We start from the raw sequence: 17,058 nt of genomic DNA, 5'->3' as shown, positions 1-17,058 counted from the left end.
GCTATTTTGATATCTTACACATCTTTTAATATCCTGTGCTTATCAGAGTAAATAACACAGAGTAGCAATGTAATAAACCTTTAGTAAATGAATAAATGAGTTTATTCGGCATCCTCATACAGCTACAATCCTCATAGGACTTTGTAAACAGAACTGGCTACCCACTTAACTTTGTACACAGCCGTCAACAGGATTAAAGTGGTAGGGCTATTCTTCATAAACAGCCATTGACTCTTACTGTTTTAATATGCTATCTAGTACAGCTCTTGACATTCCAATGGCCTCTCTGGTCCTGCATTTAAGTTTTCTTGAACACTTCTCCTACTCAAAGAGCATTCAACCTAGGATGCTGTACTCTAAACATCATAAACTCTGTTAAAAGTTCCTCCTTTAATCAAACCTCCAACTTGTGTCTCCAGAGCTGAACGTTGTAGATGCATGATGAGAAACTATCAGACAGTACAGAGACAAGCTTCACTGGCTTGGAGTCTCCACACTGTCCATGTGGACCAAAGAGCTGAACTTCTGCACTTTCCAAGCTGCTCCCAAGATGCAATTGCCAACTGACCCACCTCTTTCCTAAGGTACCTAAAACAATCTGACTTCATTTCATGAGAATTCTGTAATTAAATCTCGGTTATAATCTTCCAACTGCCAGACGATAGTAACACATCTCTAGGTCATTCCCCTTTTGCCAGCCATGTGGGAATTTCTTATAATTGACATGTTTGCATCTGATTTAGTCCTATCTGGTCAGGTTCCTGGATCCAGTCTTGTATATCTGGTTGATTATCAAGAATCAAAGACAGCACTTCATATATTCTAGGTATAATCATCTTGCTGTGGTGTGTCCCTCTGTTTGCTCAAAAAAATATGCAATTATGATGAACATCTTTACATTTTCAGCAATTACTTAAGTGAGAAACCTCCACACAGGTTAAGAGTCCATTACCACAGTCACTTGCATTTTCTATTATGCCTCTGAGGAGATGGAGAGCTTAATGAGTAGCCAAGTCTATAAAACCACGAAAACTTGTATGAGATCTGTTCTTTCCTCTTAAATGAAAAGAGCCAGCATGTGTCTATCTCTTCTTTTGATGAATGCTTGCTATATTCTGCATTTTAGGCTGAATTCCACATTCGTGACTTCATAAACATAACTAACACAGCCGACCATTTTGTGAGTTATCATAGAAATAGTGACTCATCCAGAAACAATTTGAAAAGGCACTCTTTCTTAAAGAGGATACATAATTTTCTACTTTCAGCTTCGAAATAGTCATTTCATTTATAGCTGCTACTAAGCACTGCTTTAAAAACCGAGCTTGCATCAAGTTGGGAGCAGCTGAACTTTAATTTATCATAGCAATTTTCTTCCTTTAAATAGCTAGTGGAAATGATGTCAAGCTTATAAGTTTTCTGATAAATTAAATTTTTTTAAGGATTTGTCATTTTATAATGTTTCCCTTGCTTCAAACTATTTTCCTTACACTTAGAGAACATTCAGAACAGTGTGGAGCTGCACAACCAAATCAGAGTGTACTGTCAATAGTATCAGACACTCTATAGAAACGTGCTCATATAGGTGAGATTTTTACATTTGTCTTTTAGTAGATTTTGTTTTGAGTTGGGATCCTATGTACCTGAGGCTGACCTTGAACTTATTTTCTTGCTAAGATGACACTGAGCTTACTATATTGCTAAAATGACCTTGAACTTTGACCCTCCTATTTCTATGCTGGAAGTACAGATGAATGCCTGGTTTCACTTCCAGTAGATGTTTGCAGCACACACACACACACACACACACACACACACACACACAGCCCAGACACCTATGAACTGCAGACACAGAAGCCTATAGCTACCAATGATACAAACATAGAACATAAGTCTACTTTGTTCCCGTGACAGTTACCTGAGACATTTCTGTGTTGCAGAAGCATTCAGCCCTAGCCTGGAAACAGTCATGCAGGCAAGAATCCCACAGATTTAAAGCATGTTCCACCCCATTCTTGGGTTTCTTTAGGGTCTTTATTTTTATATAACTCATAAATTGGTCTCCCACAAGCATTAGGACTTCCTTTCTCTCATTTCTTCCTATCAATCATGCTCTATAAGAAAGTATGAACCTAGTTTAATTTCTTCTTTGAGCTAGTTATCAGGTAGAAATAGCTATTTTAGTGATTCTGAGTTACAAACATGTAGAAGAGCCATCAACTCGTTTAGACTTCAGAAGTGTAGAGAAAATTTCCTTAAAGTGAGTCAATATGTAAGACATTCTGAATGTGCCCCTTCTCTCAAATTCCTTATAGCAGATTCCAAACTGGAATACGCTGCTGTTTTGGTTTTTTTTTTTTTTAATAGAACTAGGCATTTTGTATTCTTTGTAGAACAGACAACAAAATAATAAACTTTTGTTAAACATTCAAGAGTGTTTGCAACTTCAGAGAAGAGTTAGTTGAAGGGTTAGGTGAAAGTGGCTATAAAAGTAAACAGGAAGACACTTGCTAGTCAAGTCTGAGGATGTCACAACTCTGATCCTACATAGCCACAGTTATAATTTAATTATTACACACAGACACTTGCAAATAATAATACATCTTTCTTCCCTTTTATTTCCAGGAAAATTTGGAGTCACTATCTTAACAGCAATAACAGTAATAGATGCATACAAATTTAAAGAGAGATGATTACAGTTGTGTCAGCCTTTGAAATGGACACGTGAAAGATCAAAAATTCTCCCTTAGAGCAAGTTGGAAGTTAATCGCAGGGGACACATTCGTAACTTGTAGTGCATAACAGGTCCACCTATGTTGTCTATCATAGGAGAACATGGTAATGATGCACGTGGTAACTTATTCTAACAAAAATATGACCAACTCCAAAACTCTGTATTTAAAAAAAAAAAATCTTAGAACTCAAGTATCCTGTCTTAGTTTGAACTTCTATTACTACTATGAAACACCATGATCAGGGCAAAACCTTTTCAGGAGGAAAAGGTTTGTCTGGCTAATACATCTACAGCACTGTTCATCATTGAAGGAACTCAGAAGAAGAACTCAACCAGGGCAAGAACATAGAGGCCGATGCAGAGGCCACAGAAGGGGGTGCTGCTTACTGAATTGCTCACCATGGCTTGCTCAACCTGCTTTCTTATAGAACCAAGGATCACCAGCCCAGGGATGGTCCCACCCACAAAGAGCTGAGCCCTCCCACATCAATCACTACTTAAGAAAATACCCTATGGCCTTCCTTACAGCCCCCATCATACTGAATAAATTTCTCAACTGAGGTTCCTTCCTCTCAGATAACTTTAGTTTGTGCATTGACATAAAACTATCCAGCACAAATCCCAAACTATCACCTCACCAAGAGCAAACATAAGAATGCATTCCTTTCCTTTCTTGCATAATTGTTACTTGTCTCACATCAAATGTTGTGCTGTAATTATGTGCTTTGTTAAGTAGCCCATATCATCAACAAATAGCTAAGTGACCAGATGTTGGCAGGGCAACTAAAAGACATACTCATCACAGTCAACCGTGCAGAAGCTTGATGTCAGATGGTTTTGGACTCATCTCACACAGTCAAGATAGAGTCACTGCCAAGCTGAGGACACATTGGATTTATAGTATTAAATTTATAATAATGAACTACTACTTAAAGATGTTCTAAGAATGGTTCTATTTTTCCAGAATAATCCATTCGGGAGTTATTTGAAATATAAGGCAGCCTCTACTTTAAAAAAAAATCTAAAGAAGAAACTAAATTTACTGAATCAAGGAATATAGCACATGGCTTCCTAGCACCAGCACTTGGGAGGCTGGCATGAGAAGATTGTGAGTTGAAGTTCTGTCTGAGCTATATAGTGAGTGGGAAGCCAGCCTGGGCTACATTTGGGGCTATCTCAAAACAAAGTTTTACAATATATTTTAAAAACAGAAATAAATTTGATTAATAAGAAAGCAAGTAGTAGAAATGGCCAGAGAGATGAAGTGCCACTTGTGCCGAGGACTCAGACTTTGGAGGCTGATTACCTAGCTATGTTTGTGTTCTGGATCTTGTTTTTCCTGCATATGTGGCCTTGAGAAAGCTACTTACCCTCTATGTGCTTGTTTCTACAACGCTACATGGGAATAGCTTGTGGAGTTGTTGGGGGGGGGGTCAGATATACAGACGTGAGAAGCAACACAGTACAGCACCTGACCCAGCAAGCACATGTGTTATAGCAGACCTACACTGCACATGGAAAACATAAACTATGCAGAAGGAACCTTCTTCTTAGAAAGGAAAGCAATATATTGCTAGGGACTGCTCCAAATACAGAGCAGAAAATGAGTTAGACAAGGCTCTTCCATGAAGTTCAGAGAGCCAAATAACAGAAAATGGAGTACAGCCCACAAACATGAGCATAAACATTGTCGCCAATGTCATCATCACACTGTGATGTAAACAATACAATGAGGCACATAGCATCAAAATATTTTAGTTGGAAATCCTGTAGCTAGAACGTCAGGAGATGGGGAACATTTAGAATGCCTTACCTGTCAATCTTCTTTAAGGAAAAAAAGTCATCCCCCTACACTCCTGGACTCAAAATAAGTTTTCATGATGATAGCGCTTCTGTTTCTCTGCAATTTAGAATCACTAAAATAGCTCCTTTAACATGCTGGAGTCCCTGGGTAATGGCTGTAGATCACACAATGGCAAACATGTGCCACAGGACAGGATACTCTGGAAACATTTGTCCAGCAGAGGAAGCGTGGGCCTGTGCATTTCCCAAATCCACCCATCAACTGTTTCCCTGACTTGGTAAATTTGACTAAAATGTTTTTGGCGTTGGGGTTATATATTGAATCAGTGACTCATCTGACAGTAGCTATCAAAAGTCCTTCTATGCAAATGTCTGGAAGACATTGGAATCAGGTTTTTAAAGAGCAATGAATGGAGCATGAAAACCCAGACAGGTGACCGAAGGCTGCTTTCAGTTTCCGTTATTTCACATTTGATAATTAGCAGTATAGACCAGTTGCTTGTTTCCAACTTTTGTTCAGTATGTGATAATCAAGATAAACAATGCTCATAAAATGACAATTACCTTCCATCAGGTTACAGATTTGAGCCATACCTCACTCTGAAGCTGGGACACTTCTCGTGCAAAGACACTGTCAATGGTGGCGGGCATGTCCTTATACAGACAACTGGAAAGATCAGCTTTAATGGTGCCTTTGTATTTTGCCTAAGAGGCCAAAAAAAGGAAAAGAAATATAAGCATTTTTTGATATCATAAATATAAAAGAAAGCTTGCTTTAGAAACACAGTTGGTTTAAAACACCCGCTGGCTATTTAAATGTACATCAGTAGATCTAATGGACATATTCTGTAAGATAGAAATATATCCAGTGCATTGTGGGGAGAGTTTTATATACAATCTGGAAGGACAGAGGACAGTTTCTGCTTCAGTCTGTGTATTTCTGAAGTCTGTGTTGAGGGTTTCTTGTGTTTGGCCAGTGAACAAATGGTCTGAGAACAATGAGATCTTCTGGGTCACAAAATACAAATCATTAGAATTTACTGCCTAGACCCTAAAGGCAGACAATAGAGATGACCAGACACTGGATGATGACCAGACACTGGAGGGCTGTGATGTTGGATAACAGAAACCCAGACAATGGGGTACAATAAATGTGTCCCAGGGTTCTCTACAGAGCTCTGAGGTGACCATAGTTCACAAGAGATTGCTGTTCATTTTATGAAAAGCTGAAGAGGGGAGCCAAAGACTACAGACATGAAACAAGGACAAGGAGAAAGAGATATTAGCTCCCTTGATTGGCTCAGTACCTATCATGTATGGACTGAAACATCATTCTCAGCCCAGAAGTATAGACAATTTTTATCTGTCTTTGACAAAATGTTGTTTTTAGGAGATAAAAATATGTTGATTATCTGTTCTCGCCAGAACACACTGTACAAATGTCTAATGGTCAGATTAGATCATATGAACATATATAATTTATAAATAAATAAATAAATAAATAAATAAAGGAAAAGGAGAATTGTTCCTTTATTAAAGCCTTCTTGGCTTCCTTTGATACAATAGAAGGTGAAGGCTCATCCTCTCTCTCTCTCTCTCTCTTTCTCCCTCTCCCCTCCGTGTGTGTGTGTGTGTGTGTGTGTGTGTGTGTGTGTGTGTGTATGTGTGTCCTCAGCCAGCACTGACTATGAACAGACACTCAGTCACCATTTCCTCATGGGAAAATTAGGTTCGTGGGAACAGGACAGGAAACCACGTGTAATTTTTTTCTGTAGATAACTCCTTCAGGAACATTAATCGGTCACAATTGAGAACACTAAGAGTTTCTCTACATGGGATAAATAACGTAGCTAATACAAGAAAACCATGATTCTTTATGTGGTGAGGCCTCAGGAGCCCCCCACGCCCCCCCACCCCGACCTGATTTGGGTGTTGATTGACTGACGGAGCGTACCTTTCACAGGCCTTTGTCCCTACAGCTAAAGATTTTGGTAATAATAACAGAAAATGGACTGATTTTTCTCTAAATTGTATCACATTACTATATAATCCCGAGAACATCATATTTATCTCTTTCCAACACTACTTACAAAACACTAGAGGTCAGTCACTTACAATGCTGCTCTATTCGCTCTCTTTTTCAAGTTCATTCACAGACTAATGCAAATCCTCAACACAGAGATGATGACATGGCACATCAGGACCCATCGTGGACTGTGGCACTGACTGCTCATAGAGAAGCTATGTGACTTTCTCACTGGAAACAGGATGTTTCCTTCGCTCTGGCTTCCTAACCAGTGCCTCTCTCCAGCTAAGTCTCATCCCTCTACAAAAGAGCTAATTTAAAATTATTGCTCAAAGATGGCATGTTTGAAGGACTTCATTGGCAAAATTTACATATTTCTAATATAGTATTCAATTACCTACCTCTAGAATACATCATTAGGAAATGAATAACTTGACACTTCTAAATTAACTAAGCTACCAGGCCATTCTCCTACATGAGTAAAAATATTTATTTTTCAAGAGTAATTCTACATAAAGAAAGGATAACTACAGTCAAAATGTGCATATTCAATATAACAAAATAAGCCAATGAAATACAGTAAAATCGGTTACACATATTAACTTGGTTCATAGTTAGATAATGTAGATATAACCAGTATTTAGTGTTACTTTCAAAACTACTCTCTAACTTTAATGTACATTTTCATCTATAGAAACATAAGAAAGGAAGCTACATTCCATCTAGTGTTTTCTAGACCTTACCTCAGAAATAAAAGCACCAACATTTTTCACATGATTTAGCACAGGTGTATCAGTCACAAATGTACACTTGTCCTTAGACTTTCTATAGTCTTCTTTATAATGGATCTGAGAAAGAAAATAATTGATATAAGGAAAAAGAACAAACTCTAGAGAACTTTTTCTCAACAGCAAGTTAAGCGACTCAACTTCACTCCAGATGTTGAAGTGAAGAACGACAGGATGCCACCCCAAACGGCCATTTCCAAGGTCCAGGCCCAGGCTGCATAGGCAGTGCCACACTATGAGGGAGAACTACACTCACTTTCCCTATGCAAGCATCAGGCATCATTAGGGCTCCATGCTGAGGGCCCAGGAAAACAGCTTGGTAGGTGAAGGTCCTTCCTCTACAAGCATGGGGACAGCACTCAAATCTCCTGAACCTACAGAAAAGCCAGAGAAGTAGTTCCAGCACACCTACAAGGAGGCGCAAGGTAGAGGGGGAGAATCTGCAGAAGCTTGTGGGTCAGGGATGGGTTGAAAGAGACCCTGTCCAAAACCAAGGTGGAGCGACTCACAATCAAGGTTGTCCTCCGACCTCCACATACGGGCAGTGTCGCATACCTGCCCACACACGTGCACAAACATAGATACACAGATACACACACACATTCACACACACACACATATATCATTCACATATTCTCTCTCACACATACACGAATATGCACACACACATATCAGTCACATATTCTGTCTTTCTCTCTCACACACACATATACAAACACGCACATGTACACACACACTTGTACACATACATATCATTCAGATTCTCTCTCTCTCTCTCTCTCTCTCTCTCTCTCTCTCACACACACACACACACACACACACACACACATTCATGCACACACAGGTCAAACCTGTGCCTATTAGCCACACATTCTGCGGCTTGAGACAGCTGCCTATCTTGAAATAGGAAACAAGAAATCCTCAGAAAAGATGCAAAATCCTGAGATGTAGAGGACGAGACAAGAAGAGCATATGACTTTTAGCATTGTTGCCTTTACAGACTGGATCAGAGAAGGGGGCTTAACCTGTGGCCAGAACAGGCCTCTTACTAATTGATTCCCTCAAATTCAACTTCCCTAATTTATCAGTACCCAGTGCCTCCCTCCCACCCAACCACCTCTGCCCAGAATCTTCCCAGAATGCTTTCCAGGTGGTACAGATCATTTCAGAACACCACTGTGCTGTGAGTGGGCAGATCTACCAGAAAGCCTTCTGGGGGCTTTAGTGAGCATGCTCAGTTTTCTCAAATTCACTGGCAAAATGAATCACTAGCAAGCACTACTTGGAGAGAGGCCAGAATTATTCTCCTCTTGGGGGCAGATCCTACATGATACATGAGCTCAAAAAGTATCAGGAAATACAGAGAAATTCCAACAGTGTCTTGCTGTCATGTAAACTGCTGAACAACCTAAAAACTGGATAGGACAGACTTGAGAGAAGCTAAGAGGCTGGCAGTAATTTACTGAAATTTATATAATTCTGTAATAAAGTCAAGTTTATCTACAAAAGACTATAAATACTTAAGCTGGAAAAATGTCCCAATTCACATGATAAATTATATGGTCTTCCTAATTATAATTTAGATGTGATGCTTACTTGTACCTACTGCCCAGCTCTTAAGAGGGCATGATTAATATTGATGTAATGGACTAACATTCCACAGAGATTCTCCCATTTGCAAATCTGATTTGAGGGCTCTAGTCTGACCTAACATGTAAACAGATACAAATAAAGTAAGTAATTTCAAAACTCTATAGTTCACTGCTGTGTCTCATAGATATTAACGCTTCACACTTGCTTTATTCATGAAATCAACAGGAGAACATATTTATCTTATCTGAACACTAAATTACATTTTTTTCTTCTCAAAGATTAGCCATAATTTAAGGTTCCTGCAAATCTCTCTCCTCAGTCACTAGTAATTAAATCCTTAATGGCAGGATGATAAATACCAGGCTATTTTGATCATGGGGGAAAAAGTATCCCTGTTATATAATTAAGTGTGAGAAAAAATAGCCTATCATTAGGCTTAAGTTTGGCTCATTATTTTTATCTTCTGCCACCATCTTTCCCATCAGGACCACATTCTTCACGACAGTGGTATGTGCTTATGGCTAGAGGCCTTCTGATAACACCTGTCAGGGGTTAAACACTGAGGACAGGAGCTGGGGATAAGGGTGAAGTATTTACTTCCTTTGTTAGGCAGGCAAATAGTTCAGCCCTGATGGCTAGGCTCTATGACCTTCTTTGATCTTTATTAAAAAGTCGATACATTTGCATTTTCAAATTTCAGATGTATTTTAAAACTAAAGTCATTTGCCTATTACTGTTTATCACAAATTTTATAATCACACACACACACACACCCCAGGATAGGTGCTAGGTTTCTAATGAATGTGTGTGTGTGGTTTCCAGTGAGTTTGTGTACAATCCCTAATAAATTTCATAGTATGCATAACAATAAGTAAATGTTAGCAAGCTTTTACATAATTAACTCTATTACATATTTGTAGGATTCCTATGTCAGTGTGACAGGAAATGATAAATGAATGAAAACAACATCAGTCAACCATGAAAGTTTCATCAAATACAAATCACCAAAGAGATGGCTCTTTACAACCTTGTCTACCTGTTAGAGTCTAAGACCGGCTCCATCTATTGGTGAGATTCCCAACCACACCCCTTCACTCCTAACTCACAGACCTGCAGGGAACTCAACCTCAATTCCTACAAACCAGACACAGCTGCACCACTTTCTTTGGCCACTGATTAGCCTGGAAGGGTAAAAGGACAAGGAGGCCAAAAGTTCACTACAAGACACTTAGTGTAATTTTTCCAGCAGAGCTTCTAACATTTCTGGGCTGGCAGGAGAAGCTTTGCACAGTCTTGTTTCTACCCCCACCCCCACTCCCTGCTCCATCATAGGAGGCAGCAGTAGTGATGTCATGAAGTAACAACCTAGGACTATGATGAAGGGAGGGAAGAAGAAAAGGAAAGAGGGAGATGAAAACGGCTATGTCATGCAGACAGAAACACTTACGTCTGGCCTTTACTTGTGGAGAGAAAATAATCCCCACTGCATTAAGTAAGTTCTTGCTGTTACTTGCAACCAGATGTCTCACAGGAAACATACAATCCAACATACTTTTAAATTGAAGGCAAAAGTAAGGCATTGTTGCTGGTGCCATGGTCAATGAGATGTCCCAAATATTTACTTTATCCTTAGGCTTGTTCCACTAATCCTACCATGTCACCACTAAAATTAGAAGGAAATTAGCTCACAGTTGCTTCCTGTTCCTCCCCATGGCTCTTTCGGTGAGGACGAGATTAGCTAATGGCTCAAAGTAGATGACAGATGTGGAAATGTTTGTGACTGTCTCTTTATACATGCATGCTTAGCTAGAAAGTCTTTGCACAAAGGAAATCACGTCTGTCAAATTCAGTTACCCTCTAGAGAAAGAACGACAGTTTGATCCCAGCTTATGAACTAGCTGGTCATGATCAAGGTCACTCTCCAAGTTTTTTCTGACAGTCTGGGCATTTTCTGGAGGAGTAGCCACAGAATTTAATGTTTTCATCATTGGAAGGCTCTGTCCACAGCAAACAAGTTCATTTATCTGAGAAAACTGTCCCCACTCCTATGCAGGTGAATCCCCTGCAAGCTTTGAAATAAAATATCGAATCAGGCTGCCCACTGACAAAGCCTAATTAGCTCCACCCAAGGCTCATTCTGCTTCACTTAGGTGAAACCTACCGAAGATTCCTTTTAGGGCCAGGTTGCCTTTTTTTTTTTTTTTTATGACTGCCTTCCAGAATGTTACTAGATCTGAGATTCTGAATGCTCAATCTAGTGGACAAGTCTAGCTGATACAAGTTACTGATGAGGTGTTTGATATCCAAATCAAATACCTACCGGAGATTTTAGTTAGGGAAATAAAGTGTTACATGCTTGAAAGAAAAACTAAGAGGCTGCCTGGGAGACAAGATGTTCTTCAGGGCAGAGGTGTGAGTTATACAGAGGAATTTCCATGGTGTAGATAGCTCAAACACAAAGCAGAAACTAGATGGGAAAGACATGGGAAAAGGAAGGGGGAAACAATGGAAAGAAGAGGCAAGGGGCAAGAAAGAAAAATGCTTTACAATGATCCCCAACTCGATCTGAAAAATGACTCCTCTCTGTAGGGAATGCCACACAGGGAAATCTCCCAGAACTGACACCAAGCCAGACTTGCTTAATATTTCTCCATACTATCTGGGAGGGGCCTGGTTACAGCAGTGTCTCCAGGGCTTCCAAGGTTCTGATGACCCTGACTCTCTGAGTTAAATGGCATGCTCCAAGAGACAAGTCTCAGATACTCTCAAGGGGTGAAGGAAGAATGCAGGGAAGTGATTATTCGATCCGTTCCTCACCAGCTCACAATCATTCAAGAGGCTATAAAAAACAACCGGCCCAAGCTATCAACAACAGGTCAGAAATTGGGACTGAAAAGGACCCTGTTGTCTCTAAGTCTGTGAAACTCTCATTGTAAGAAGCACTGGGAAAGAAACTACATATCATCTCATTCAGAGTCCCAGGCTGCCTGCAGCTGCACTGCCCGACACAGTTCTGATCATGATATTGCTATAGAAACATACGAGGCCCGGAGAGATCTTAAGATGAGTAATTGAACCAATGGAGGCCATATAAGGTATTTGGTGCAAAGGAATCCATAACCCCTAATGTCAGTGTTAGAAATGAAGTGGGGTGCAAGGTGACTGGACTTATAGCCAAGCTCTGGCTTTAGCTAGCACTCCGTTTGAACCTTGTCCCCATCAATGCTCCGAAGGTGGTCTTGGACAGTCACTCAACTTCCAGTTTGCACCTGTGAATTAGGACATGTGAGTCCTATACAAAGACTTGCCAATGCACTATAAACGCATGTGTGTGTAGTGCCTGGCAGGCATGCAGCAAGAGGGAAGGTTAGCAGGATGGCCAAGGCTTGAGGGTCACGCTGACCTTGTCTCAATCCTGAGGAACTTGATAGCTGAATGAACAGCTTGGTCTCCAACACATGACGGTTCCCACAAGCTTTAGGGTTCAGGGCTCTGCTAAGTCACCAACTCCCTTCCCTCCAATCTCACCCAGTAACAACTCTAAACTCAGTAATATGAAACAAAATTGCCTTTAGAAAAGCAAACAAAACAAAAAACAAACTAAAAGAAAGCAGCTAGAAAACAGATGTCCCTCCAGGACAGGGAGGATGATAAAGTGACCAAAGCATTTGAAAGTTCCCTTTTGACTTTGGCCTGGTAGCTGACAAAGACTCGTGTCCTAAATTAAATGTGGGTAAACACCGAACACCGATCTAGTCCTTCCCTGTTAGAAACACCACAGAATTCAGGCTCAGTCAGAACTCAGGTCTATTTAACATGACAAAATATCAGTTTTATACTTATTACTTTAACTCAGTGACTGATGTGTTTTAGACAACCAGCTGGCTATGCTACTATACCGCAGAGATGAAATTTTCAAGTGTAAAAATTTTGTTGATTTGAAGAAAAAGAAATTTCAAATATAAAGCCATTTGTTCCTCATAAAAGTCCTGATGTCACTGAAGAGGAACAATATAGTTATAGATAACTAAAACTTTTAGGAACATAAACACTTAATTTATTCAGTATTTGTTTTTTACTTATTTATTTTGCAGTTGAGAACCTTGTACATGCTAGACACACATTCTGGTACTCAACTGGAACCTCAGCCCTAATATTTGGTATTAAAATGATGGTGTAAACCCTTCCTTTAATTTTTATTTTGGACATTAGTATATTTTTTTCAGAATCTTTATTGATCCGTGTAAAAATTCTAGCAGCTAAATGAGTATCTTAGTGGTACAGAATTCTACGATGAAGGGAAATGTGAGCACATATCCAGTCATGAATTAAGGGACAATAATCGTGTTCTAAATATTTAAGTAGTACAGACCTTCCACCATGAAACATAAATCTACAATAAACAGAAATCTCTCCCGTGTGTTTGATTTCACTTAAAGAGGAGAGAATGGCGTGGTGCTGGCAGTCACCAAGTGATAAAAAAAAGGAATTGTGCCTCCCTACAGGAAGGTTCCTAAGTCACCAATAAGTAATCCTCCACAGAACACTCCAATAAATCACCTGCCTAATTAGAGCTGCAACCCAGCAATAATTATACTTCAGTTAAAACATACCAGAGCAGGAAGAGGCACTGTCTCCAGGCTGGCTTTAAACAGTGGCATTGCTGTTCTTGTTAGTGTGTGAGAGAGTAAGAATCTTTACGTGTATATCCACTCCGAGAAACAACAGCAGAGTAAAGCCACGAGGCTCACCTCCATCTCCTTGCTTCTAAAATGGAGGAAGGGGAATAGAAGACCCACCCTCACAAGCGACAACACCTGACACGTGGTACTCAATACATCTTAACTGCCACGGGTGTCAAGGTCATTGTTACCACTGTCAATGCCTTATTACTGCAGTTTACAAAAACTATTTCACATGTTAAATAACTTATGGTTGTAGCTAAGCAATAACACACATAAATAAATGCTAATTTAAAATGGAATTCTATCACATATTATGCCAAGAATTTGGAAAGAAGTATGCCCATTTCCATCAACTACAAAGATGGTCAAAAAAGATTTTAAAAAAAGTTACAAATAGAGTGTCTTAGTGTAGCTAGCATTTATCAGTCACCAGAGTGCTTTGTAGAGTAACTGAAGCATTTTTAATGTACATGACATCTTAGAACAATAAACATTATACATGAAGAGCTAAACCCACCAGCATCAATAACATTTCCAAGGTTGACTCTAGCACAATGACCTTGGAGAAATAGCCAAAGAACAACACTACTGCCTAGGAAACAAACTTGCAAGTTACAAATAACAGTTGCAGCAGGTTTGGTGCTCAGCTCCCTGAATTCAGGCACAAACACACTTCATTTCATAGAAATCCATGTTTTTTAAGCCGTGCTCAGCTCTCTGAATTCAGGCACCAACATACTTCATTTCATAGAAGTCCATGTTTTTTAAGCCGGCAGTTCTCTTACATTGTCTATGAGGATCTGGTGGCTGATCATGCTAAGTCAGAAGTACTCTTCCTTAAGCATCTAGAATTCTAGTTCATATATTTATCATGTATGTGCACATGTTTACATTAAATAACTCTTGGATTTCCTTGGTATAGCATATTAACAAGCTTTAATTCCTAAAACCAAAAATGTTTCTTTTTAAGGATATTATCATGTGTTTGTAATGTACAGTTCCATTAGCACACACACACACACACACACACACACATACACACACACTATACTGCAAAGAAATGTTAGATGAAATTAAAGGTACATGGATCTTCATGATTTGGAAAAATACTGCATTTGAGGGAAACTTCAGATGGTCCTCAGAATGTTAAGCACTATTCATTTAGATAAAAGTCTTCCATATTGAAAGTCATTCACTTAGAGATCCTTCCAAGACAAATCTTATCACTCTGATAATTTTAAAGTCTTAGGGGTTCTCAAACTCGACCTTGATAACACAACACCATGCAATTTAGTATGATTGCATGACCGGGAAGAGACAGGACCTGGACTAGGAATGAGAACAATTGCTCCAGCAAACATTCCCTGCCTCTATGACCTTGGCGAAATCACCTAACAGGCCTGGACTCAGTTGAATGATCTAGAAGATGAAAATGCTGTAACTGATGACCTCAGGGTTTTCTCTCCAGCCCCGTGACTCTACAACACAGCCATTCCATGTAAGGGAAGCAAATATGACAAAAGTCTTTAAAGCCACTTACGTCACTAATGAGCTCGGTGCACTTTCTGGCCAGTTCCATGCTTAGGTCTTCAATAACAGGTTTCAGAAACACCTAAGTGAAAATTCAAAAGAGAGAAAGAGAGAGAGAGGGAGAAGCTCCGATTTTTCCTTGTCTGTTAAAGGACTGAGTTCTGTGCTTAAGCGAGTTCTTTCTTGCTCACCTTGGCTTCCTGGTTTTCTTCCTCCTCCACATTTTCCTCTTCAATTTCCTCTTTTACATCTCCTGATATAGGCACCTTCATCTTTACCCTATCAAGAAATTAATGCTTTCAAACTTGTGTCTTCTCATGGACCGCCACACCTGTGAGCTACAAACTCTCTGGAGCACTGGAAGCAACAGGCTTGCCAGACTTTATCCCTGGTTCATGTCACTCTTCTTATCTCAATGGTGTGTCAGCGAACACCCAGGATCCTCGGGGTCTGCCAGACCCAGCCTCACAAGTGAAAACTCTCTCCTGAGTCAAAGCTCAAACTTAAAATCAACGTTCTTAGGACAGAGTAAGAAACCCAAGACAAAGTGTTTTATCTTTACTAACTCAATTAATTTTTTAAAAAAATTGTTTTAAAGGGACTTGACAATTCTAGAAATCTACTCAGCTGTATCACCTAAGATAGCACTGCCTAAAGCCTGTTTTCCCAAAGATTTCTCAAGTTGGTCTAAATAAAGCTTCCTCTGGAGTATCAGTCATGGCTCTGTTTCCATATAGAGACTTCGTACCACACAAATTCATTTCATTAACTTAAATTAAATGTTTTATGAGATTTTAACGTACTTCTTACATCCCCCAAAACTACTCACTTCACATTAGCTGATTAGAGGCTAAAAATTTATTACAAAAAAGCCTTTTGAACCACTTCAAAGAATCTATTCTGAGTTAATTACGACTGCTAATCTCAAATTAGGGAATACTGTACCATATTAATTGTAAACATCATTAAACATGAGAAGTTGAAGTTAATATATGTTGATATATTATTTAAGACTTCAGGAAACATTGCTGTATTGGAAATAATCATCCTCTGCATTCTTGTCATTGTGTGAATTTTCATGAACTCATTAGTATCGTTTATAGTTTCTCTGTATCCCACACTTAGAAAACTAAGAACTTGCCTTATCATATTTGTTGTGTGGACTATCTTATTCCTTCAATAACTAAGAAAACTCTTCTCACAATAAATTCTTTATTGTCTATTTAAGCAATTCTAAGAATCTATCATCCCTGATATGTTAATTGGCTGTTTGAATTTTAGAATAAAATTGCTTTTTATAAAAGTATTGCCTATCAATGATCAGTGTTAGAAAAATACCTCATGGTGACTAACTAAACTAACTATATAAAATACAGTTTTATCCAAAACAATACTTCATTCCAATACAGCCAACTAGATTTTTGATATATCTTATTTTCAATTTATTCTTAATAAAGTATTATAAAATATTTTAAATTTAAAAAAAAAGCACCCTGAAGTTGACAAGACTTAATGTCTATATATCCCACTGAACTTCCATGGAGGTAAAATAGCCATTCTGAAGCTGTAGAGCTAGCTTCATGTTACTCTTAACTACTGAATATGTTTCTCTGTACATATCCTCATCAGTTTTTAAATGAAAAATGCCTCAGCCTTACCTATTAAGTCATTAGAATTCTGCCCAACCATCAAAAACATACTATTTCTCACATTTGTTTCCAAAAGGCAAAACTGTAGCACAAAAAATAAATAAATAAAATGGTTAATAAGACCAAAAGTAATGATCAAAAACAAATCTATTCAAGAAACCTGTAAAGGAATTCCTACAGCTGTCAGAATGAGTGTCACATACCACAGTGACACATGCAGAGATCTGTGATGACTGTCAATCACAAGCCC

General features: G+C 39.0%; 1 protein-coding gene across 1 annotated transcript in view; it reads right to left on the bottom strand.

Moving 5' to 3' along the window:
• Nebl (nebulette) overlaps nt 1-15,431 on the bottom strand; it is a 108,797-nt gene extending 93,366 nt beyond the window's left edge. Inside the window, exons 1-4 of the mRNA XM_028764790.1 lie at nt 15,351-15,431; nt 15,170-15,241; nt 7,307-7,411; nt 5,132-5,242 (exon numbers count right to left, since the gene is read on the bottom strand). Of these exons, the coding sequence (XP_028620623.1) occupies nt 5,132-5,242; nt 7,307-7,411; nt 15,170-15,241; nt 15,351-15,431 (369 nt within the window). The remainder of the gene's footprint in view (nt 1-5,131; nt 5,243-7,306; nt 7,412-15,169; nt 15,242-15,350) is intronic.
• Nucleotides 15,432-17,058: the final 1,627 nt, after the last annotated feature.

Source organism: Grammomys surdaster, unplaced genomic scaffold (assembly GCF_004785775.1).
Source record: "Grammomys surdaster isolate TR1022 unplaced genomic scaffold, NIH_TR_1.0 146, whole genome shotgun sequence".
In the NCBI taxonomy this organism is placed as follows: Eukaryota; Metazoa; Chordata; class Mammalia; order Rodentia; family Muridae; genus Grammomys; species Grammomys surdaster.
This window is presented reverse-complemented; position numbering and strand designations above follow the sequence as displayed.